The sequence below is a fragment of the Mastigoproctus giganteus genome, chromosome 5 (genome assembly GCF_048544385.1).
Source record: "Mastigoproctus giganteus isolate SK-2022 chromosome 5, ASM4854438v1, whole genome shotgun sequence".
Lineage (NCBI taxonomy): Eukaryota > Metazoa > Arthropoda > Arachnida > Uropygi > Thelyphonidae > Mastigoproctus > Mastigoproctus giganteus.
The window spans coordinates 216,151,997-216,177,020 of NC_143579.1; the positions used below are offsets into that span (position 1 = coordinate 216,151,997).

Consider the following 25,024-nt stretch of genomic DNA (forward strand, 5'->3'; position numbering starts at 1 on the left):
AGGCCTAAATGGTTATCAAATGAACTAATGAGACTCGTGACAGAGAAGAAAAATGCATGGGATGCATATAAATTATCAGGCGACGCAGAAGCCTGTAGCAGATATAAGCTAGTCTGTAATCAGGTCACAAAGGAGGTTCGGCAGGCAAAGGCGGATTACGAGAAATCTTTGGCAAAAGATGCTAAGAAAAACAGCAAGGATTTCTTTACTTATATAAACTCTAAAAGGAAGGGGCTGAATATGATTGGTCCACTTGACATCGATGGTTCGACTGTTGATGATCCTGCTCAGATAGCAAACAAACTGAATGAGTATTTTGCATCTACATTCACACGTGAGGAATCATTACAGTTTGAAAATGGAAGAAGGTTATCAAATTGTAGCAGTGTGCTTAATGATTTTGTAATAACTGAGAGCAAAGTGGAGGAGAAATTGAAGTTAAACATAAGAAAGGCACCTGGGGCGGATGGGATCTATCCAGTTATATTAAAGGAGGCGGCAAAGCAACTAAGCAAACCCTTAGCCATAATTATGAGAGCATCCTTGGACTCAGGAGAGGTTCCCACGGACTGGAGATGTGCAAATGTATCCCCAATTCACAAAGGAGGTTCGAAGGGTGACACGAATAATTACAGACCAGTTAGTTTAACTTCTGTTCCGGGTAAAATAATGGAGTCACTGGTTAAAGATGCATTGCAGGATCATCTAGACAAGACTGCAGCAATAATTCAGACACAGCATGGGTTTGTTAAGGGAAAGTCTTGTCTGACAAATTTGATTGGTTATTATGATGTGGTCACAAAGGAACTGGATGCAAAAAATAATTTTGATATCATATACTTGGATTTCAGGAAAGCTTTTGACACTGTTGCGCATGGAAGACTACTGTACAAATTGGAGCAGAATGGTATTAAGGGTAAGTTGCTGCAATGGATCAAAGGATGGTTAAGTGGGAGAAGACAGAGGGTGGTAATCAATGGGTGCTGCTCTTCGTGGACTAATGTTATTAGTGGAGTCCCACAGGGTTCGGTGTTGGGGCCACTGTTGTTTTGTATATTTATCAATGATATTGATGAAGGTATATCAGGCTTAATGTCGAAGTTTGCAGATGACACGAAGGTTGGCAGGGTTGTTAATGACAGTAATGGCAGTGTGCTACTGCAACAGGATCTAGATAATTTGGGCAGATGGGCTAAGAAGTGGCAACTGAAGTTTAACCTTGACAAATGCAAAGTACTGCATATGGGTAGAAGTAACCCCAGAGAAACGTACCAACTGTGTGGTACTACACTTAAGGTGGTAGAAAATGAAAAAGACCTGGGAGTAATTGTGCAGTCAGATATGAAGTTTTCTGAGCAATGTAGACAGGCTGCTAGGGCAGGTCATGGGGTTTTGTCAATGATATATAGGAATTTTGCTAGCAGGGAAAAGGAGGTGATTGTCCCTCTGTATAAGGCAATGGTCAGGCCACGTCTTGAGTACTGCGTACAGGTCTGGAGGCCTCATTTTAGGAAGGATGTAGATTTGCTTGAGCGTGTACAGAGAAGAGCAACACGATTGGTGAGGGGAATGAAGGGATCCTCTTACCAAGAGAGGCTTAAGTTCTGCAAATTGCAGTGGCTGGAGACTAGGCACCTGAGCGGTGATCTGATTGAGGTCTATAAGGCCTTGAATGGGTTGAGCACGCTGAATTCTGATGGGATCCTCCCACTTGTTCAGAATACGAACCTACGGGGACATAAGTTCAAATTAAGAAAGGATAGATGTAGAATAGATGTGCGGAAATTTGCCTTTAGCCAGCGGGTTGTTAATTGCTGGAACAAACTTCCATCTGTCGTTGTGGAAGTTGATAGGTTAAATAAATTTAAGGAGGAACTGGACAGGCAATTGGAGGGTATGGTGTGATTTTTTTTTTTTTTTTTGGCTGATGCTGCATAAGCTCCTACACTGCTTTCTTGCATCAAGTGCCACTACTACTACTACTATGCACACTGAGTGAGAATGGTTCAAGCCCACATGAGTATTAAACACAGTAATGTTTTTGTTTCTCTGTCTTGTGAACTTTTTTTGCCTTATGTGGTCATCTCACAGTATAAACAGAATTTATTTTTGACAGAATGTAATCTTTCTCTGAGCTGTGCTAATTTCTGAATGGTACATTCAGAAGTGTGCTAACACACTTCTGAATGTACCATTCAGAAGTGTGTGTGTGTGTGTGTGTGTGTGTGTGTGTGCGCGCGCGCGCACATAGGGAATAACGAATCTTTGGTGCATGCTGGTATATAATATATGTTAGTGATTATGATGATAATATTGATATATTATAGCTACAACATCCTGTCATGTATAATAATATCAGCAAGTGTGATCTTAGGCTTAAAAGTTGTCATTAACAGTCAATCAGTATATTAGGATGTGTGGTTTGGTCACTGATCAGCTTTCTTACAAGCATACATTGGATAACAATTGGTTTTGAGAATGGCTAATTCTTTATATCTAGTAATTGTAATTTATAAGTGAGTTTTCCCAATTTGTAAATGTATATTTTGGACACTTTAGTTCCTTGTTTTATCTGACTGTTTAGAAAGTAAATAGAAAAGTTTCTTAATTATTTCTGTTTTATAGGATCAATACCCCAAGAAAAGAAGGTGGACTTGGTGCCCTTAGCATGCCTCTGTTAGCTGACAAAAGTGGTCAGATTGCAAGGAGTTATGGTGTATATAGAGAGGAAGATGGAATTTCATTTAGGTATGTGTTTTGTCAAAATACCATCTTTTGAGAACACCTTAGTTTGTTTGAAGTTTAAGACTAGCCTTTTTTGAAGGGAAACCTTACTGCAGAAGTTTACCTTTTTATTTTTTTGTAATGTTATAATCAAATCACTTTTACAAAAATTTTATAAAATTATTTTTGTAATTTTATAATCTATAATACTTAGTTTTTAATTAATGCAAGCACAACAACTTAGATACTTCACTGAAGTGTAAAAATAGTAATTTCTCCAAATGTAGCCTTTGAATATCATACACAGGCAAGGGCAGTCATCAAGGTTCAGTCTGGCAAAATGCTCACTTTTCCAGAAATTTGAAAATAATGAATGCTTTTACTGTTTGTGAAGGAAAAAAAAACTTAGATTACCTGCTCTGAAATCTGTTTCAGAATAGTCTTTTTAATAGTTCATTTTTTTTTTCGTTCTTTTTATTTTTGATATATTCCACAGTTATCATCCCCAACCATACAAAAAATCGGTCATGCTGAACCAATTTCTTAACGCCTTTAAATATTCTTCCACCCAAACTTCTCTAACCACTGAAATAAATGAATTAACTACAAGATTCTCAAATAGGGGTTACTTGCTAACCTATATAAACAAAGTCAAAACAATAGCCTGTGATAAAATAAATAACAACAACCTCGCAACAAACATTGCACAAAAATCTGACATGACCAAAATACATTTCATCACAATTCCATATGTTGAGTACTGGTACAATAAACTTAATCAAATATGCAAGGGAACCGACATGAAAATCATAGCAAAACCCATGAACAAATTATACACATTCTTCAGAAATTGACCTTCAAACACCACATTCCAATCACAGCATGACCTCGTATACAGCATCCCATGCAAAAATTGCGATGCTGTCTAAATAGGATCTACCATGGGAGTGGCACAGCTACGAGCAAAACAACACAAAGCTTCTGTGCGGGTGGGTTGTTCAAATGCATCGGAACTTTCGTTCCACGCAATAAATGAACAACATTCATTCAGCTTTAATGAAACAAAAATTATAAATATTCAACACAACTATCACAAACTACTTATTGCAGAAACCTTAGAGATGAAACTTCAATCAATATCCGTAGGCCATTCCTATTGTCTGACGATTGGTCACTTATATGCATGCGTGAAGAACAAACACTACAACATAAGACAAAAGTTTCGGATTAATTGTGAGTTGCTCCGTTCCTGTGAACATGATGCCCAGCATTTTTATACCAGGATTTTATTTTTGAACCAAGTCCTTGTTGTAATTTAGTTGCCAAATGGATAACTATAACACTTTTTAGCACTCTTAATAAATGATGGTTGGTTGCAACATTTTTGTACCATGCATATGTTTTATGGTGATGGGATAAGTTCTGATTTTCTATTTACCAGAAAGTGTCTCCTTGTCTGGTAGTGTAAGTTCTGATGTTAACTACCTGCTGCAATGCCACTTGTTTTAATTTGTCACTAGGTTTTACTGACATTCCGCCTAACAGTTGTAGATGATGATTTTGTTACCTATTTTTAGTGGATATTTCAGTGTAGATCTAAAATGTCCACATTTTTACAACAGGTTGTTTTTTTTTTTTTTTTAAGCACTGTGGTTAGAATTAAGATTCTTTTGCACCATATGAAAGATGTGTAGGTGAAAATTTCACCTTGATAAGTTCCTTCCACAGGCTTTTTAAACTATGGCTGAGTCAATTGATTTTTGGGCAAGAGCTGCAATTTTACTTCTCCTGGAAGATCAGCTTTTATCTCATGAAATTTGTAAAACTGACCATTTTTAAGTTTCATGCAGTTTAGGCATAATATGCTTATACTTTATGGTACTTAGTTTCTTTGGTACTTATTCTATACAAGTTTCTTTTCCTTTTATTATAACTACATAATTTGTAATAAAATAAAAAATTTGATATTAATTTTTTATGGGAAAAATTCTAAAATTGAAAAGAATGTAATTGGATGATAAATAATTAACTAGAGAAACCTCTATTGATTGTTAATTTATTAATTAATAACCGACAGAGACCAGTTTTTGAAAAAAATAATAAAATGGGAATGGTTACAGCATGAGTAGAAGTGATGCAGCTGGCTTGCTAACCAGCAGTTCTATGTAGTTAAACGTGTACTGAAGAGGGAACATCAGATACACCCCCATTGTGGTTTTGTTTCTTCACAGAAAACTGGTTTATGTTCATTTCAGAAGTATACTGATGTTTTTAGGCAAAATCAAGGGCAAGGTACAGCTTTACCATTGAGGAAAGAAACATTTTTAGTTAGGCAAATTAAAAAATTTTGGCCCAGTCATGAGAAAGGTGATATAACCTCAAATTTAAGATTATTTATCACCTTAAAAATAAACCTAAGATAGACCTAGTGCCTTTTAATTGAAATGTATATAATTTGAGATTTTTTCATTAAAAAGAAAAAATCCAAATATAGAATTTCACGAAAATCCATCCAACATAAGTACTTGGACACTGCCCCAGCTGCTGGTGGTTGTTTTGTTCTCTTTTGTGCAAATGTTGAGCATTTTCACAAGGTTTAATAGTATTTTCTTCACATTAATATCCTATACTATGGAATAGGCTGCCTCTGTAGCAGAGTGGTCAAGAGTGAGTGCACACGCTCTTTGAGTAGTAGTAGTAGTAGTGGCATGTGATGCAAGAAAGCAAATGTATGAGCTTATGCAGCATCAGCCAAAAAAAAAAAAAAAAACAAAATCACACCATTCCCTCCAAATGCCTGTCCAGTTCCTCCTTAAATTTATTCAAGCTATCAACTTCCACAACAACAGATGGAAGTTTGTTCCAGCAATTAACCACCTGCTGGCTAAAGGCAAATTTCCGCACATCTATTCTACATCTGTCTTTTCTTAATTTTAATTTATGCCCCCTTAGGTTCGTAATCTGAACAAGTGGAAGGATCCCATCAGAATTCAGCATGCTCAATCCATTCAAGTCCTTATATACCTCAATCAGATCACCGCACAGGTGACTAGTCTCCAGCCACTGCAATTTGCAGAACTTAAGCCTCTCTTGGTAAGAGGATCCCTTCATTCCCCTCACCAATCTTGTTGCCCTTCTCTGTACCCGCTCAAGTAAATCTACATCCTTCCTAAAATGAGGTCTCCAGACCTGTACGCAGTACTCAAGGCGTGGCCTGACCATTGCCTTATACAGAGGGATAATCACCTCCTTTTCCCTGCTAGCAAAATTCCTATATATCATTGACAAAACCCCATGACCTGCCCTGGCAGCCTCTCTGCATTGCTCAGAAAACTTCATATCTGCCTGCACAATTACTCCCAGGTGTTTTTCATTTTCTACCACCTTAAGTGTTGTACCACACAGTTGGTATGTTTCTCTGGGGTTACTTCTACCCATATGCAGTACTTTGCATTTGTCAAGGTTAAACTTCAGTTGCCACTTCTTAGCCCATCTGCCCAAATTATCTAGATCCTGTTGCAGTAGCACACTACCATTACTGTCATTAACAACCCTGCAAACCTTTGTATCATCTACAAACTTCAACACTAAGCCTGATATACCTTCATCAATATCATTGATAAATATACAAAACAACAGTGGACTGAACCCTGTCGGTCTCCACTAATAACATTAGTCCAAGAAGAGCAGCACCCATTGATTACCACCCTCTGTCTTCTCACACTTAACCATCCTTTTATCCATTGTAGCAGCTTACCCTTAATACCATTCTGCTCCAGTTTGTACCATAGTCTTCCATGCGTAAACCAGGGTTCAAGCCCTGACTGCTAAATACGGTCTATTTGCCAACCTGCACTGGACCAGTGTGGCAGATTACTGTCCATTTCCCTTAACATGAATTGTTGAAAGGCTTCCATCCTGCATTGGATTGATAATGGCTGCTGCTTACCCTTGCCTTTACTATGGAATACCATGTAGTCTCCATTTAAAACAATAAAAATGAGTCCACTCTCCCCAATTGATTTGTATGCTTTAAGCACTTTTTTTTTTTTTTTTTGCTACAATGTTTAGGCCATTTTCACATGGTTCCTGTGGTCCTGTCTTGGATTTGTAATTTTTGGAAAAAAAAAATTATTTGCATGTGTAAATACTTCTAATTAAAAACATCTCATGTGCGTAACTAGTTAGTTTTAACTCTGACTATTTGATAAATTAAATTATTTAATTATCCTTGTTATTCAGGGGTCTCTTTATTATTGATGACAAAGCAAAGCTGCGACAAATTACAGTGAATGATTTGCCTGTAGGACGATCTGTGGATGAGACACTGCGTTTGGTACAAGCCTTTCAATATACTGACAAACATGGAGAAGGTTTGTAGCTTTTTGCTTTTGATTTTAATACTGAGTAGCTTAGCAGATCGTAGGGATAGTGAACAAGGTCATTCTGATTAAGAGTATCCATTGACTTTGGATAAATATTCCACACTACAAGGAAGCTTGTGGTGTGTCATATATATGTAAAGGTACTGTTCTTTACAATGTTTAATTAGGCAGAATTAATTCTTGTAAATTTTAATAACAAAATAGGCACACTATTAATAAAAGTAAATCTTGTAATTGTACAAGATTATTCCTATATTTTTTACTGAAATACAGTATTGTGATTAGGCTTTGGATTTTATGTATGTCTGACCAATACAGATGGGATTTTTTAATTTAAAAACAAATTAAAGAATTATATTAAGGTATTCATATTGTGCTCTTTTTAGTGATTTGAATGTTTAGTGAATACTAATTAATTCAGTTCCTTATGTGACCTGCACTTTAAGACCTATCTGACCTACACATCCAAATTGGGCCATGTCCTGGAAAGTGATATACACCTAATTCTGTTTTTGCACGAACTTTTTTTACACGAATTTGGTTTAACACGAATTCAAAATAAATATTTCATTCTCTTTTTACGCGAGTCATTTTGATTTAACACGATTTCTATGAATTTTTTTTTGCCTAAATTCTAAGAAATTTTTTTTTATTTGTGGCATATTAGTATCATTTCTATATTACACGCATCAATAGATTGGATAACAGCTAGTGTTTGCATTTTGAAACGCGTGCTTTTGCTTACCAATGTTTACGTCTAGGTATCTATGAATCATCAACGTTTTTATTAATTTTGTGCACATCTACGGTATTCGTGCATTGTATCTTCAGCAGACATGTAGTAGTAAGCTCTATTTCAAAGTGAAAGAATCTTTAGTGAAATTTGTGCACATATAAATTTATTAATTTTGCCGATAGTCAATAAATTGTAAGTTTACAAATTTTTCATACCTTTTTTTATTAATTATAACTGAGATATTTTTCGGTAGCCCTTATATAATGTTGAATAATTCGCCTATTACCAAAATGAAAAGGAAAGCGATTTCTTTGGAACTTAAAATTCAAATTTTAGATAGTCTTGCAACTGGACAAGGGGCTACGTCTGTAGGAAGGCATTTTGGTGTACATGAAGCTACCGTAAGAACTATTAAGAAAAATGAAGCTGCAATTAGGAAGTCGGTATGTTCTGGAACAAAAGTAAGTGTTAATTCATCATCATATACAAGAGATATTGTCAAGGAAAAAATGGAAAAGGCCCTGGTAATGTGGATAGAAGATCAGTCACAAAAAAGAGTACCAGTAGATGGAAATGCCATCAAGCAAACAGCACTAAGAATTTACAGACAGATTAAAGAAAAGGAGCCAAGCACTTCATCTCAGTTAAACAGAAAGTATGAATTTTCTGCGAGTACAGGTTGGATGACAGGGTTTCTTAAAAGGAATGCTCTTCATAATATAAAAATTAAAGGTGAAACTGCATCTGCAGATGAATCGGCTGCTAAAGTATTCCCGCAGGAACTTGCAAAAATTATTGAAGATGGAGGATACACTCCTGATCAAGTGTGGAATGCAGATGAAACTGGTTTCTTCTGGAAACGAATGCCGAACAGAACGTATGTAGCCAAATCGCAGAAAACTGCTGGTGGTTTTAAGGTAGCTAAGGATCGTGTGACCTTATTATTTTCTTCCAACGCTTCAGGAGATCGTATGTTGAAACCACTGCTGGTAAATCGAGCCCTAAACCCACGTTCAATGAAAGGTGTAGATATCAATAAATTGCCTGTTCCACTGGATGGCAAACAAGAAGGCCTGGGTGACCACTACTATTTTTACAGAATGGTTCAACAAATGTTTCGTCCCAGAAGTCAGACGTTATATGAATTTGAAAGGTCTCGAATTTAAAGTTCTTCTGATTCTTGACAATGCACCCGGCCATCCTGTCTTGGAACACCCAAATGTACAAATTTTATTTCTGCCACCTAATACTACATCTTTGATACAACCGCTAGACCAAGGTATAATTGCGACAATTAAAACATATTACGTAAAACGAACATTCCAACACGTTTTGGACAAACTGAATGATGAAACACTAACAGTCATTGATGTGTGGAAGAAATTCTCAATTATGGATTGTATCAATCAAGTTGGATTAGCGTTAACTGAATTAAAACCAGCAACTTTAAATGCGTGTTGGAAAGCGGTTTGGCCACAATGTGTAAAAAGCAAAGATCCCATCATCCCTAATACGACCGAATTTCCCAACATCATTACAATGGCACACAAAATTGGTGGAGAAGGATTCGATGATCTATCGTTTGAAGATATTGATGAATTGTTAACCGACAAAGCCCTAAGCGAAGATGAAATATTAGAGGTTGTCCTTGGGACTCCTTATCCCACAGAACGTAGTGATAATGAAGAAAATGATCCTGTTCTAAATGCAGATTTAATAAAAGAAGGTCTGGAACTGGCTAGAAAATTAGGTAATCATTTTGTCAAACATGACCCTAATGAGGAACGCGCTGGGAAGTTTCAACGCGAACTGAAGTTGTTGACAGCCTCTTACAGAGAATTATATAACGGACTAACCAAAACACGAACACAACGATTAATAACTGAATTCGTTCGTAAAACCGGTGAAACATCAGCACCAGAGGAGATTCGTGCTGATTTTGCTGAAGAGATCACAGAAAGAATTTCATTAATAGAGGAAGAAGACGATGTCCACAACATTTCTAGTGATGGCAGTGATATTCCAGTCGTACGCAAACGTATGCGCCGTTTATTATCAGAAAGTAGAAAATGAATAAAATCTTGTTATATGTAAAACAGATTTTTTTTGTTCATGAAGAATTTTTTTTCATTTCATATGCATACAAATTTATTTTAGTACATTTTAATTACATATTATTACATGTGTATTTTGTTGAAATAAAATAATAAGCTTAAAACGAATATTTTATGTGTTTTTTTTTTAAATTATTTTTACTGATTTTTTTAGATCCGGAACCAATCTTCTTTTCTTCCATAAATACAATGTCTTTTTTTACACGAATTTTTTTTACACGTATTTTTCAGGAACGTATCTATCGTGTAAAAACAGAATTAGGTGTGTATATATATATATGTGTACACACACACTGCTTATGCAGAATGAAAGCTTTAATTGGTCTGACTGTAAGTAACTTCATTTTTTAAATATGTCCAGTAAGTACACAAGTCACTGATAGTTCAAACGAGTCCTAGACATCAGGCTTCGACTTGTTTTCTTTCGTATAGTCCTGTTTAGGTCTTTAGTTCTAACTAGAGCAAGTTCTTTTTGTTTTAATGCATGCTTGATGCCATTTATTTATAATTAGATACATTTGTATGCTTTGCAACACAAGGTCACTAACTGATCTACCTGTTGTCTGATTATGGGACCAAATAGTAACAGGTCACAACATTGCCTTTTGAGTTTTTAATGAATAATAAATTCCCTTGTTTCCTCCTCCTTTATATTGCTGCATTATCTCTTAGACTAGATGTTATTTAACTAATTTTTTTTCCCTTATTTTATTAGTAATGTGGTCTTGCTGTTGCCTCTCTGCATTAGTTCCATATATACAACTAATTTTTGCTTTCTTTAAATGAATTTAACTGGCTTCCTTTGTTTTCTTTCATATTCATTAAAGACTTCTTAGATGTAAAAATTGCTAATTTTTAATTATATGCTTTCAATTAAATATATAGAAGTTAAGTGCTATTTCAATGCAGCTTTTGAAATAGTTTAAGATAAAATGCTTCCATTGCATTAATTTTTGTCTTTATTGCCATGGGACAATATTGCTCCTCCTGTGGCAGAATATGGACTTATGGCTCTTTAGAAACAACTATTATCAATGAGTCAACCTAATCAGCAGCATGGTCTGATGACAAGATTAATACTAGGCAAATCTATTATTCATTAAGGACTCAAGAGTACTAGTGGGACCACTTTTGGAACTATTTGGTTTCATCATTGGACAACACCTAGCAACTTTGTATTGCAAAGTGTTATAGAGTTGCTAATTGCAAATAAAGGAAAGAAAAGAAAAAGCAACATTTTTACCTTTAGTGGTATGAATGCCCCTTCCCCAGACACCTAGTACCTGTTATATAGTTCCAGTGTGACCATTGGTCTGTTAATAACATATAGCTATAGTAATTGGTTAAAAAGTTGAATAAAAAGTCTATTTTCATGGCCTCATGGATTTCTAAAACTGGAGTTCTGTGATAAGTGATTACCAAGATTATAAATTAAATCTTTTTTCACCTTTGTCTACCACTGGGATTTGATGTATGTGGTGTGTTTATATAGTTTTACTAGAGTAAAAAATGTTCGTGAAAAAATCTATTCACAGTGCAGAATTACTTCATAGCTGTTTTAATTGTCTAAAAGTGGAGTATTGTGTTAAATAAGTGCCTGCTTAGGTTAAAGGAAAAAAAGATTAATTTATTTCTCCATTTGTAATGCATATAGTACTATTAGCCAGTAAAAATGATTAAAAAAAATCTGCATTATAAGCTATTAAATTAGGACCTAAAGAGGGAGATTTTTTTAAATGTTTTATTTACAGTTTTTTTTTTTTTTTTTTTTTTTTAGTTACAGTTGTGAATATGATTATTTTTACTTATAGGGTTTTAGAACAAAAAAAAAAACTTGTGAGAAATAATTTATACATGACTGTTTATGGACTTCATTTTGCACACCATCTTTTGTGTGCAAAAAGCATTCCTTATGAACACTTTGGTTAAATAAAAAATAATAAAATTACTGTTTTCAGTACAAAAAATATTTTAATTTATGGTGGGTGTAGTTGTTGGTCAAGAGAAAAATTAAACAACATGAGTGTGCCTTGTATAAATATTGCAGTTATTGGCATTAGTAGAAGCATACAATGCAAGAAAGCAAGCTGCAGCATCAGCATAAAAAAAAACCCTCCCATTTCACCTCCATTTGTTCCAAATGCCTGTCTAGCTCAGCCTTAAATTTATTTAGGCTATCAACTTCCACAAAAAAGGATGGAAATACTGTTCCACCAATCAACTACCTGCTGGCTAAAGGCAAATTTCCACATAACTGATCATCGCTTTCATACTATGAATGTTAATAATTTTAAATATATTGACGTGTGGCCATGTTATAAGTTTAAAAATTGCCTGTCGCAATTACTTTGTTAAAAAAAAAAAAAATTATAAAAATGCATAGTTTCAGCATTAAGAGACATGAAAGGTGATCAGACCTATCATTTTTCCTCAAAGCTGCAAGTAAAGCTGAAATGTTGACAATGATTAATGGTTCCATGAATCTTGAAATATTGCACGTGTGTGATTTCAGAGGTCTGATTATAGTAATTCAGCAATTTTGCCAACTGTTTGCTGGAGTTAAGTTATGGAATTTGCAGCTTTTGTGATTCCTTTCTGGAAAGTGAGTCAGTAATATTGCTAGTAATGTGGATTGATTGCTGAGAATGAATAAAGCTATTGACATTAATTTGCATTTCTTAATTTTGTCCTTTTGTTTAATTTTGTCCATGATGGCAAAAAGACTGGCTCAAAGAATGTAGCAGGCTGACGTATTTTGTTTGTTTTAAAATATACAGCAGTTAGTTTGAGGATACCATGTGTAATTAAGCTAAGGAAATTAACCACACAGTTGCAAGATAGCTCAATATTGAAACTTATGTCTGAGTAAAAAGCCTGACCAGATCTTTTGACTTATCAATTAGAACTGAGTTTTCTGAAATTTCCATGGTATTTCTTTTTAGGAGATTGATGTAATTTTGGCAGTCATCCTCTATGAATTGACACAAACTAAAGCAGTGTTGACAGTTGTTAATCAGATGAGAGGTGTTAATGAATTGTTCCTTTTCAAAGAACAAGCAGGCATAGGCAGCTTTCTGTGTTGCAGAAAAACAAGGTGACACAAAACTAACTTACATTACAGAATTCTCAACTTTTATATTGAACCTGGACAGTGTCTGTATAATTTTTTTTTCAGTTTTGATAGATGCATTGAGTGAATCTTATTTCATGTTAATCTTGAAATGTATGCATCTTCAAAATTTAATCTTGTTTTATTGCAGTGTGCCCTGCTGGATGGAAGCCAGGCCAAGACACAATGAAACCAGATCCTGAGGGTAGCAAAGAATATTTTATTAAACATTAGAGTTGAGCAGTGGGTTCACAAGAATATATCTTCTCTGTTTCCATAATTTGTACTTGTATTGTGTGGTATTATTGTACTGTTGTGTTGATATGTTATAACATTCTTTGGTGTAATTAGAAGTGAAATAAATAAATTAAAAATAACTGGATCATTTGAAATTGCTTCTGTATTTACATTACACATGTAATGTGCAAAGTTTAATAAGTAAAGTATTTACTAATTTAATGTTCATTACTATAAATAAATCCTGTCTTACAAATAAAAGGAGCAAAATATGATACTTAATATAATATTCACCCACTTAGAAAAAGTTCATACTTGATTCCCAGTGCAGACCAAGAAATAATCTGTACAAGCAACAGAATATATTTTCCTACTAAATTAGTGCTTTAAAAAAAAAAAATAATAATAATTTTGAATCCTTTTTGCAAGTATTTTTTTAAAATGAAAATCCCAAACACGAGAGGTATTAGAATCTATAGTACTTAGTACCGTGCTTGGTTGGAGGTTGAGAAGAAGATAGAAGATATTTGTTTTAATTTTCAGGAAATATGTATGAAGGAAGGTTGTTCCAGAAAACAGCAGTTGAATGAATAAATGAGGAAGATGAAAAGTTGGTTCTGTGAGTTTGAAGTTGGACAGTAAATGGATGTTGGCTGGTGGCGGCATGAGTTCAGACTGTTTTGAAAGAGAGCAGGAATTATAGAAGCCAATTGAAAAGAATAGTGCCCATGGAAGTATCTGTAGAAAAGGCGTGCAGCAGAAACAGTAAGTCTGAGACAGAGTGGAGAGACTGTTAGAGATGAATCATTAATTAACCTAACTGCCCTCTTCTGAATGAAATCAAGAAGCCTGAGAGAGGTTTTGGGGGCACTACCCCAGATGTGGGAACAATATTCGATGGTAGGGCGGATTTGCGATTTGTACAAAGTGAATAACTGTTTGGAAGAAAAGTAATGCTGAGAGCGAAGAGAAAACAAAGTTTTTTAGATGCAGAGGAAGCAATATTTGTAATGTGCTTGAGCCAAGAGATTAGAAGTCAGGGCAATCCCCATTTTGCCTAGAAATAGGAGTGTGACCAAAGATATCATAGGAGCAGAAGGATCCTTTTTGCAAGAATATAAGACAAGACTGAGTTTTAGAAGGGTTGAAATCAACTAAGTTGTCTTTGCACCACTGGAGAATTACCTGAAGATTGGCATTTAAGGAATTGGTAGCAGATTTTCGAAAAGTAGAAGCTGATTGAGCAGGACAAGGTTTCTCAAAATGGAAAGTTGAATGCAATGTGCTATCATCGGCAAAACTATGGATAGGATTTCCAGTCAATGGAAGAAGGTCATTAATATACAAGAGGAAAAGAGTGGGGAAAGAACTGAACCTTGGTGGACACCAGCATTAGTGGTGAAGTTAGAAGACAGAGCCATCTACCATCACCCTCAGTGAGCAATCAGAGAGAAGACTGGATAACCAATTGCAAAAAACAGTTGGCAAACCATAAGATGGAAGCTTGTTTAGAAGACCTTTATGCCAAACAAGATCAAAAGCCTTTGAGATGTCAAGAGCAACTACTTGTGTTTCACCGAACCTTTCCATTGAATTAGTCCATAAATGGGTAACATAAGCCAGAATATCACCAGTGGATCGACACTGACAGAATCCATACTGGTGATCGTTGATCAGACGGAAGGGTTCTAGGTAGTTTAAGAGTTGGCAGTTAATTGATTTCTCCATTACTTTAGAAAGAGTAGAAGTAATTGTAATGAGACTATAATTGGATGGGAGGGATTTGTCACCCTTTTTAGGAACTGGCTGGATATGAGCAAATTTCCAAGCAGAAGGAAAAACACCTTTGGAATAAGAAAGTGAAAAAAGGTGGCAAAGAACAGGAGCACAGGTTTTGAGAACAAGTGGAGAAATACCATCAGGACCTGGAGCTTTCTTAGCATCGAGATTTGTCGAAATCCTTTTGACGGAAGACCACAGGAGGCATTGAATGGAGTGTTGGGAATGGTGGGAAGTGTTTTACCAAGATCATTAATACATGAGTTGGAAGAAAAATGGGATGCTAGCTGGTCAGGTTTATCCTTGGCTGAAGGGACAACAGAACCATCAGGTTTGGACAGAGGTGGGAGCAGAGATGGACAAAAGTTGCAACCAAAAGCTTTGGCAAGAGACCAGAATGCTTGGCTACCATTAGGGCAAGAAGCAAGTTTTCTACTCTTAGCCTGTTCAAAATCTAGTTTGGACTGATTAATGACTGCTTTACAATTGTTGCGAGCTATGCTGTAGGCAGAAAATAGAATTGGAAACAAGCCAATTACGATATGCAACATTCTTCTCTTGAACAACCTTAGCACATTTATTGGAAAACCAAGGTTTAGATAAAGGACGAGATTTTAAAGTGGAGTGTGGAATAAAGGATTCCATTCCTACAAGAATAATTTTACTGACATGATCAGAGCAAACGTTGACATCAGAAGTTTTGAAGCAGTCTGACCACGGAAAAGAGAAGAAATCTCGCAGGTCATCCCATTTTGCATTCTTGTCATGCCAAACAAGAGGTTGGGAATAGCTATGAGTCAGAGGCTCCATTGGAGAAGAGACAATCAAGTGATCTGAGGTACCTAAAGGACCACTCACTTCAGCCATGTACCTAGAAGGGTTGTTTGTGAGAAAAAGATCAAGCATGATGGTTGTATGGTTAGGATTGTGTGGTATTCTGGTAGGTAAATGTACAATCTGTGCAAGGTCATTAGAAATTGCAAAAGCCTCAGCATCTCAACCAGCTGGGTCGGTGTGACTAGAAAACGGAAGCCAACTGGAGTTGTGAACATCAAAATCACCAAGGAAAATTACGTCACTGTTAGGAAAGTTTGACTGGAGAAAGTCAATGTGCAAAGAGTGAAAGAGCTCAGAGTGACTAGTGGAGTTGGGAGAATGGTAGATACAGCAGATAAATTTGACACAATGAGGAAAGAGATTTTGAGCCAGAGGAGATTCCAATTACCAATTCTCTGGCAGGGAATATTGGAATGGACTTTTTTTTTTTTTTCCAAGAAAAGGGTGAACAGACAGTAGACATGGAAGAATCCAAACGGATTAACAACTAATGAAATCAGTGGTGTATACCTCTGATTGCTTTAGTTGTTACCACTCAAACCATTCAAGGCTTTATACACCTTTAATGAAATTAGAGGTATATGATGCCTTGAATGGTTTGAGCATGCTCAATGCCGATGGGATTCTTCCTCTTGCTCAGAATAATCACCTGAGGACATAAATTCAAATTGAGGAAAGACAGATGTAGGATAGATGTGCAGAAATTTGCCTTTAGCCAGCAGGTAGTTGGTTGGTGGAAGAGACTTCCATCCCTTGTAGTGGAAGTTGATAGACTAAATAAATTTAAGGCTGGACAGGTATTTCGAACAAATGGAGGGGCAAAATGGGAGTGGGGGTTTTTTTTTTGGTGGATGCTGCATAAGCTTGCTTTCTTGCAAGATTGTCTTGAAACTACAGCAGTGCTGCCTGAAGTTTTTGGCTAGCTGGATGATGTATATTTTTAAAAAGTGTGGGAGAGTATCACTAAAAGAGGTGGAGAAATCATTTAAACAAACACACAGCACATTCAAAAAGTTCCTGGAATTGCATGCTGGTATTTATATGGTTTTGTGTGTGTTGACATTGAACTTAGTGTGCATGCCAAGTGAACTGCACGCTGGTATTGGTATTTAAATGGTTTTGTGGGTATAGACATTGAACTTGGTGTATATGCATGCCAAGTGAACTGGCTCAACTACTTCACTTGTGTGTCACAGCTGATTGATTGCAGAATGACAGTTTGAACAGCATGCTTACATCAATCTTTTATCTTGGGAAAAGTGCTATAGAGACACTAAATATTACAGAGAGTTTATGGAGATGACACTGAGGAATGGTTTAATCAGTTTAAAAATGGAAAAAATGCTAGAAGACGAACCTCCAGTGGATGCCCTTCAATGTCATGAAATGACAAAAGTGAAGGAACTTGCGAAATGATAGTTGAATGACTGTTGATTGTTCATGAACTGTCTGTAGGCTCACTACACAATCCTGACATAAGATTTAGGTATGTGTTGTGTGTGCAAAGTTTGTTCCATGCTTGCTGTTGGATGATTAAATGGACAGCAGGAAAGCTATTGCAGGTGATTTGTTTGAAAAATCTACACAAGATATGAGCTTCCTAAGAAAAGTGGTCACTAGGGAATGCGTTGCCTATAAATGTTGAGACCAAGGTAGAATCATCTAAATGGCACACCAAAATCTCCCCATGGCCCAAGAAGTCTTGTGCAACAAAATCCAACATCAAAGTCATGGAATTTTTTTCAGTAGATGAGGGTATAGTGCACAAATTTGAGACTGGGAGAAGCACTACTCCTGCTTACTATGTTGAGGTTTTTACATGTTTGCATGAGAATGTGAGGTGAAGATGACCACCAAAAAAGGATGGATGGCTGGATCCTACATCATAACAATGCTCCCAGCCACACAGCAATGGCAGTTCAGCAGTTCTTGGCCATGAAAATCAGTCGTGCAAGAGCCACTCTACTTCCCTGACCTTGCACCTTCTGATTTCTGGCTGTTCCCTAAACTGAAAATGGTGACTTCAGTTTGTCATTTTGCTACAGTGGATGACATTAAAGAAAACGGTGAAATGGCCCTATGTGCGCTAAAAAAACCATAACCATTTTAAAAAATGTTTCAAAGCTTTGCAAGACCAAAGGAGAAAGTGTATGGAAATGGAAGGTATTTTGAAGGTGATTAGGTTAGTAAGCTCAACTGTTCACTCAGATTTTTATAGTAAAATTCTGGGAACTTCTTGAATGTACCTTATGTACAGAGTAATTTATTTTTATTCATCTATTTTAATCTTAATTTTAATTCATCTATATAGTAATTTATTTTTATTCATTCGATTGCTGGGTACGAGAGTAGCCTGTGCAGACGAAGCTCTTTGACGCTCTTGGAGCAGAGAAGTTTTTCCTGATTTATTAGCTTAAATTGTCATTAACTTATTTCTAGAGTAGCTTTATATTCCTAGTAACGATACTTAGTTTAAAGTTTAACTTAGACAGAGATTGTGTAGGTATTACTTAGTAACGGTATCAAATCCACGTGTTACAAATTGAACGAGAGGTCTTTTTTTTTAACCAAATTTAGTCGATTTATTAACCAATTGTTATATTAAATTATCTTCTATAAGTAGATTATAGACCTAGTCAGGATCCTTAGTTTATTCTAAATTGAGATAGTGAGATTTGGAAGCTAATCAATACTTACGAGTCCGTAGAAGTACCGTTCGTGAATTCCCGCCATTTTTACACGATAGCATAAGCTTAGTGTAGTATAGTGCATAATATAATATTGTCAATTAATCAGTAAATCTATTAATCTTGATAAACTTTATTGTCAATTAAATTGTACTTTTAACTCTATATATATATATATATATATATATATACACGACTTAATCGTAACAAATAATTAATACATAACTATAGTGGTACACGTGATACGGAAGTTATATAAAGGGAACTCGTAGAAAACACTAGATACCGAAAAAATAAATATAGCGTTATAACTGTTTTGGGATATAACTTAAGGATTTAATTTTGTTTTGAAATTTTATTGAATTAAATCGGAATCATGACTCAGACCAGAGCAGCAAAGCAAAAGGCTCAAGCTAATGGGAGTGCTGTGGTTCAGGGGAGAACTGAGGGGGGCAGTTGCCCTCTGAATCACAGTCTTTTAAAATGCACTGTTTGCTTGATGTTTGCGGAGCAGTCGGGTACGGGACATGATACTGCCAAGGGGGATATCTTTGTGTGTGCACGATGTAAGGAGTGCAAGGAAATCAGGCGACAACTCAGCGCTGTTATGGGCCTTTATGAGAGCTTGAAGGACAGGGTGGATGCCCTCGAAGGAAATAAATTGAGGGGCCCATCAAGCTCTCAGCCGCCCACATCAATGCCAGAGCTTGCACTTGGTCATCAGGCAACACAGAGGCAGCCCCCTAGGCAGAATGCGCTGGTCCCACAGGAACTAGTAGTTGTTGGTGACTCTATTGTCAGGGAAGCGGGGAACATGCTTTGTAAAAAGGATAGGTGGAATAGGACCAGGGTATGTCTGCCAGGGGCAAAGGTTGATGACGTTGTAGAGCGGTTTTCATCTTTTAAGGGCACAAAAGGTGATATAGTTGTACACGTTGGCACTAATGATATTAAGAGTAGGAGACGGCTGAATTACTTAACAAGTACAGGTCACTGATGAAAAAAAGCCGTGAAATAGGGTTGAATTTGAAAGTGTCTGCAATTCTGCCCAGACACGATAGGAGGGAGTATATGATGAGAGCCCTGTCGATCAATTTGGCCCTGGAAAGATAGTGCAAGTCTCAAGAGGTAGAATTTTTTTCAGCCTGGACTGTACTTGTTAACAAGAGAGATATCTTCTACAGGGATGGGATACACTTAAATAGAAAGGGTGCAAGAATATTTGCTGATGCTATCGAGGCAGTATTAGGTGGGTCGGAAGGAAAACTGCTAGCTTAGGGAGATACAAGGACTAATAGATTAACAGTAGCCACTGGCAGAAGTAAAAGAGATTCTTGCACTGCTTCTATTGGAATGGGCAGCAGCCTGGAAAATAAGATGCAGGAAATTTCAAAGACTGCTGGGAATCATGGGGGTACAAGTAAACACATGGGTTGTGTTATGGTGGCTAAGAAGAAGAGCAGGTTCATGTATACTTGCGTGTACACCAATGCTAGGAGTTTAGAAAATAAATTTGATGAATTTGAGGTATTGCTCAAAACATCAAAGGCAGATATTGTTGGGATATCAGAGACGTGGTGTCACACAGATATAAGGAATGTGGAACTGGAATTTGGGGAATACAATGTGTATAGAAAGGATAGGCAGGACAGGAGGGGAGGAGGGGTTATGCTATTAGTTAAGAAACACATAAAGTCCAAGGAAGTGAAGCCAGTCGACATTGATGGACAGGGCAGTGTCGAGTCAGTTTGGTGTGACATAAGCATAGGGAAATCAAAATTGAGAGTAGGAGTGTGCTATAGGCCTAATGACTCTGATGAGTATAATAAGATATTGTACAGGGAAATAGAGTGGGCCAGTAAATCAGAGAGTCTTATAATGGGGGATTTTAATTTCCCAGATATTGACTGGAATTTGTGGGTTGGTCACTCGCACACTAGCAAGGCTTTTGTGGATTTATTGGATGATTGTTTTCTACATCAGCATGTTTGTGAGGCAACAAGAGGGAGCAATACTCTTGATCTGATTATCAGTAGTGATTCTTCATGCATTAAGAATCTGCAGATAAATGAACCACTAGGTGGCAGTGATCACAGTGTGTTGAAGTGGGATTTATTCAAGGAGGTAACTACAATCAGAGGTAAAGGGAAGGGTTTTTGTTTTCATAAAGGCGACTATGATGGTCTGAGACAGTATTTAAATTCTATACAGTGGGACCAACTGATGATGTTACCAACAGCAAACTCAAAATGGGAAGCATTCAAGGAACTAATCTTGGTGGCTACCAGGCTTTACATACCAACTAAGAAATATTGTTCAAGGTTTAGGCCTAAATGGTTGTCAGATGAACTAATGAGACATGTGGCAGAGAAGAAAAATGCATGGGATACATACAAATTAATGGGTGACATGGAAGCCTATGATAGATATGAGTTGGTCTGTAACCAAGTCACAAAGAAGATTAGGCAGGCAAAGGCAGACTACGAAAAATTCTTGGCAAAGGATGCAAAGAAAAACAGAAAAGAGTTCTTTACCTATTTAAACTCAAGAAGGAAAGGGATGAATCAGATTGGTCCACTGGATATTGATGGTTCAACAGTTGAGGATCCTGCTCAGATGGCTAACAATCTAAACAAGTATTTTGCATCTACATTCACGCATGAGGAGTTATTCAGGAAGGAGAATGATGTAGGTAAAGTAAACATTGGCAGTGAGCTGGATGATTTTGTAATAACTGACAGGAAAGTGGAGGAGAGATTGTTGAGGATAAACATAAAAAAGGCACCTGGGGTGGATGGGATCTATCCAGTTATATTAAAGGAGGCAGCAAAGGAAGTAAGCAAACCCTAGCCATAATTATGAGAGCTTCTTTGGACTCCGGGGAGGTACCCATAGATTGGAGATGTGCAAATGTAACCCCAATTCACAAAGGGGGATCAAAGGCTGACACAAGTAATTATAGACCTGTTAGTTTAACTTCTGTTCCAGGTAAATTAATGGAGGCACTGGTTAAAGAAGCACTGCAGGATCATCTAGACAAGAATTCAGTTATAGCTCAGATGCAGCATGGTTTTGTTAAGGGCAGGTCTTGCCTGACCAATTTGATTGGATACTATGATGTAGTCACAAAAGAACTGGATGCAGGGAATAACTTTGATATTATATATTTGGATCTTAGAAAGGCTTTTGATACTGTTGCACATGGAAGACTGCTGCACAAATTGGAGCAGTGTGGCATTGGAGGCAAATTGCTGCTATGGATAAGGGGATGGTTGAGTGGCAGAAGACAGAGAGTGGTAATCAATGGACACTGCTCAACGTAGACTAATGTTATTAATGGAGTTCCTCAGGGTTCAGTGTTGGGTCCGTTGTTATTTTCGGTGTTTATGAATGATATTGATGATGGGATATCAAGTTTAATGTCCAAGTTTGCAGATGATACAAAGGTTGGCAGGGTTGTTAAGGACACTACTGACGCTATGCTGCTGCAACAGGATCTGGAAAGGTTGAACAAATGGGCTGAGAGGTGGCAAATGAAGTTTAACATTGACAAATGTAAAGTACTACATATGGGAAACAGTAACCCCAGAGCAACGTATCAACTCTGCGGTACTACACTGACAGTGGTGGAGAATGAAAAGGACCTGGGGGTAATTGTGCAGGCAGATATGAAGTTCTCTGAGCAGTGCAGACGAGCTGCAAGAGTAGCTCAGTGTCTTGTCAATGATATACAGGAATTTTTCTAGCAGGGATAAGGAGGTGATTATTCCCTTGTATAAGGCAATGGTTAGGCCACATCTTGAGTACTGTATACAGGTCTGGAGGCCTCATTTCAAGAAGGATGTAGAGCTGCTGGAACGGGTACAGAGAAGGGCAACAAGATTAGTGAATGGAACAAAGGGTTGCTCTTACGAAGAAAGGTTTAAGTTTTGCAAATTACAGAGTCTGGAGACTAGGCACCGGCGAGGTGATCTGATAGAGGTGTATAAGGTTTTGAATGGTTTGAGCATGCTCAATGCCAATGGGATTCTTCATCTTGCTCAGAATAATCAGCTCAGAGGGCATAAATTCAAATTGAGGAAGGATGGATGTCGGATACATGTGCGGAAATTTGCCTTTGGCTAGCGGGTGGTTGGTTGGTGGAACCGACTTCCATCACTTGTTGTTGAAGTTGATAGCCTAAACAAATTTAAGGCTCAACTGGACAGGTATTTCGAGCGAATGGAGGGGTGAAATGGGAGTGGTGTGTTTTTTTTTTTTTTTGGCTGATGCTGAATAAGCTTGCTTTCTTGCATCATATGCCTCTACTAATGCTAATCTGAAGAATATAAAATATTTAGTAGCATTGGGAAATTCATTCCACAACATGTGCAGTGTATCAGTGTCTATTGCAGTGTGAAAAATGTGCTCTGTTTTCTCCAACAAAGAAAAATTTTCATTTTCATCACAGGAATGGTCCATGGGTTCTGAAATGCTGTCTTTGAGATAACTCCAGAGAAAAATCACAAGTTTAAATCAGGTGATGCTGGAAGCTCTACCAGTCCTTTGCTATACACCTCAGGGTAGTAGGAACTCCAAGACAAGTCCTGTAAATTGCTAATGCTCCTACAAAAAAAAAAAAAAAAAACCAAACCAAAAAACAGGTCCTGTAGTATGGGGCTTTGCACTGTTCTGTTGAAATCAGTTGTCATCCATGCCAGTACTATAGCCATATGGCACTAACATGGTGGCAACTACAGAGTAATGTCTGTATGGAATATTCAAATCTTTCAAAGATAGGAAATGGTATAAGTAAAAAAATCACCGTATATATATTTTACAACTAAATTTGAGCAAACAGAAGACTAAAAAGCATAAAATGCAAAATTTATAATAGCTGTCTTATATAAATATCAAGCATGCAAATATGGGTTGCTGTGGAGACTAAGAAATCCAGCTTGACTGGTATTTTCTAAGTCAGTCTAATGGCCGAGTATGAACTGCCAGTTGTTTTTAATGATCATCTCTACAATCTGTATCTTGCAAGGATTGGTGTGACTTTCATTATGATATGGTCTAGTTATGGTGCATCCATATTTTTTACTTATTAGAAAGGCTGCAGTTTCGCAAATTTCAGCTTCTGGAGACTAGGCATCTGTGGGGTGATCTGATTGAAGTGTTTAAGACCTTGAGTGGATTAAGTAAGCTGAATGTAAATGGCATTCTTCCTCTTGCTGAGACTACACACATGAGGGGGCATAAATTCAAGTTGAAGGATGGTTGCAGGATAGGTGTGCAGAAGTTTATCTTCAGCCAGCAGGGGTTGATTGTTGGAACAGGCTTCCATCTGCTGTTGTGGAAGTGAGTGGTTTGAATAAATTCAAGGAAGCACTAGACAAATTCTTGGAAGGTATGGATGGGAGAATAATGTAGTTTTTTTTTTGGCTGATGCTATATAGGCTTGCTTTCTTGCATCATTTGCTGCCATTATTACTACTATAATGACCTCAATGTAGATGCAAAACTTTTGACAGTGGTTTTTTTACAGAACAAATCTTATTGGTGAATGTAAAGAATAGTAGCCCAATCAATTATATCTGGTTTTTGTTAGGATAGTGTGAAAATTAAAGATACCTAGAAAGAATTCCTTATTGAAATGAAATTAATCTCATTACTTTGTTGCATTGAGTATGCTTACTCTGCACAATCAAGTAAATTATCAATCACAATGCATTTAAAATTTAAGATGGTTGTTTGCATTATTATAGATACCGAGACAACTATGAATGCGAAGCTCAAGATATATAAATGTTTTCTAGACTGGACGTTTTGAATGTACATGGGAAGTATAACTTTTTGGAGGAAAAAATCCTCTAGCCTGATGGCAGTGGAATATGGTTCAGCAGTACTGTATACTGCGCTCTTACTGTTGACCACCATGAGATTGACCTCCCCACAAACTTCTGCATATGACCAGGTCATCTGGGTGAATTAAGTGCAACAGGTTCATCACATTAATTCCTTTAGCCAGTCAGTTATTAATTACTAGAATAAGTTAAGGCCAAGAATTTGGGAAATTCAAAGCCCAGCCTGTGGAAGAATATATATATATATATTTATTTTTTGCTGGCATTGCAAATGCCTTGGCTGAACTTGGATTTAAAGATATTAAATAAAACTTGAATTAGAAAATCAATATTACACCTAAGAGTTTCATAATAATAAAAAATCCTCTTTGTTTAACCACTTACACTTTCAAACACAATGGTATAACTTAACGTTCATCAACATAAACAGTTTTTATCATTTCATATGTTTCTGTTGCAGATTTTCCCAGATTAAAGGAAAATTTGTTATTTGTTGCTCCATTGCAAAGTCATGACACAAAAGTCAAATGTGACTGCAATGGCATCAGTCTGAGTACTTTATTGCCACAC

General features: G+C 36.7%; 1 protein-coding gene across 2 annotated transcripts in view; it reads left to right on the forward strand.

Annotated features, from left to right (window-relative positions):
• LOC150086102 (peroxiredoxin 2-like) overlaps positions 1-13,439 on the forward strand; it is a 51,000-nt gene extending 37,561 nt beyond the window's left edge. For both annotated transcript variants that reach the window (XM_090373711.1, XM_090373710.1), the window contains exons 4-6: positions 2,626-2,748; positions 6,967-7,097; positions 13,220-13,439. In XM_090373711.1, coding sequence (XP_090229837.1) covers positions 2,626-2,748; positions 6,967-7,097; positions 13,220-13,302 — 337 coding nt within the window. In that variant the 3' untranslated portion in view covers positions 13,303-13,439. The remainder of the gene's footprint in view (positions 1-2,625; positions 2,749-6,966; positions 7,098-13,219) is intronic.
• Positions 13,440-25,024: the final 11,585 nt, after the last annotated feature.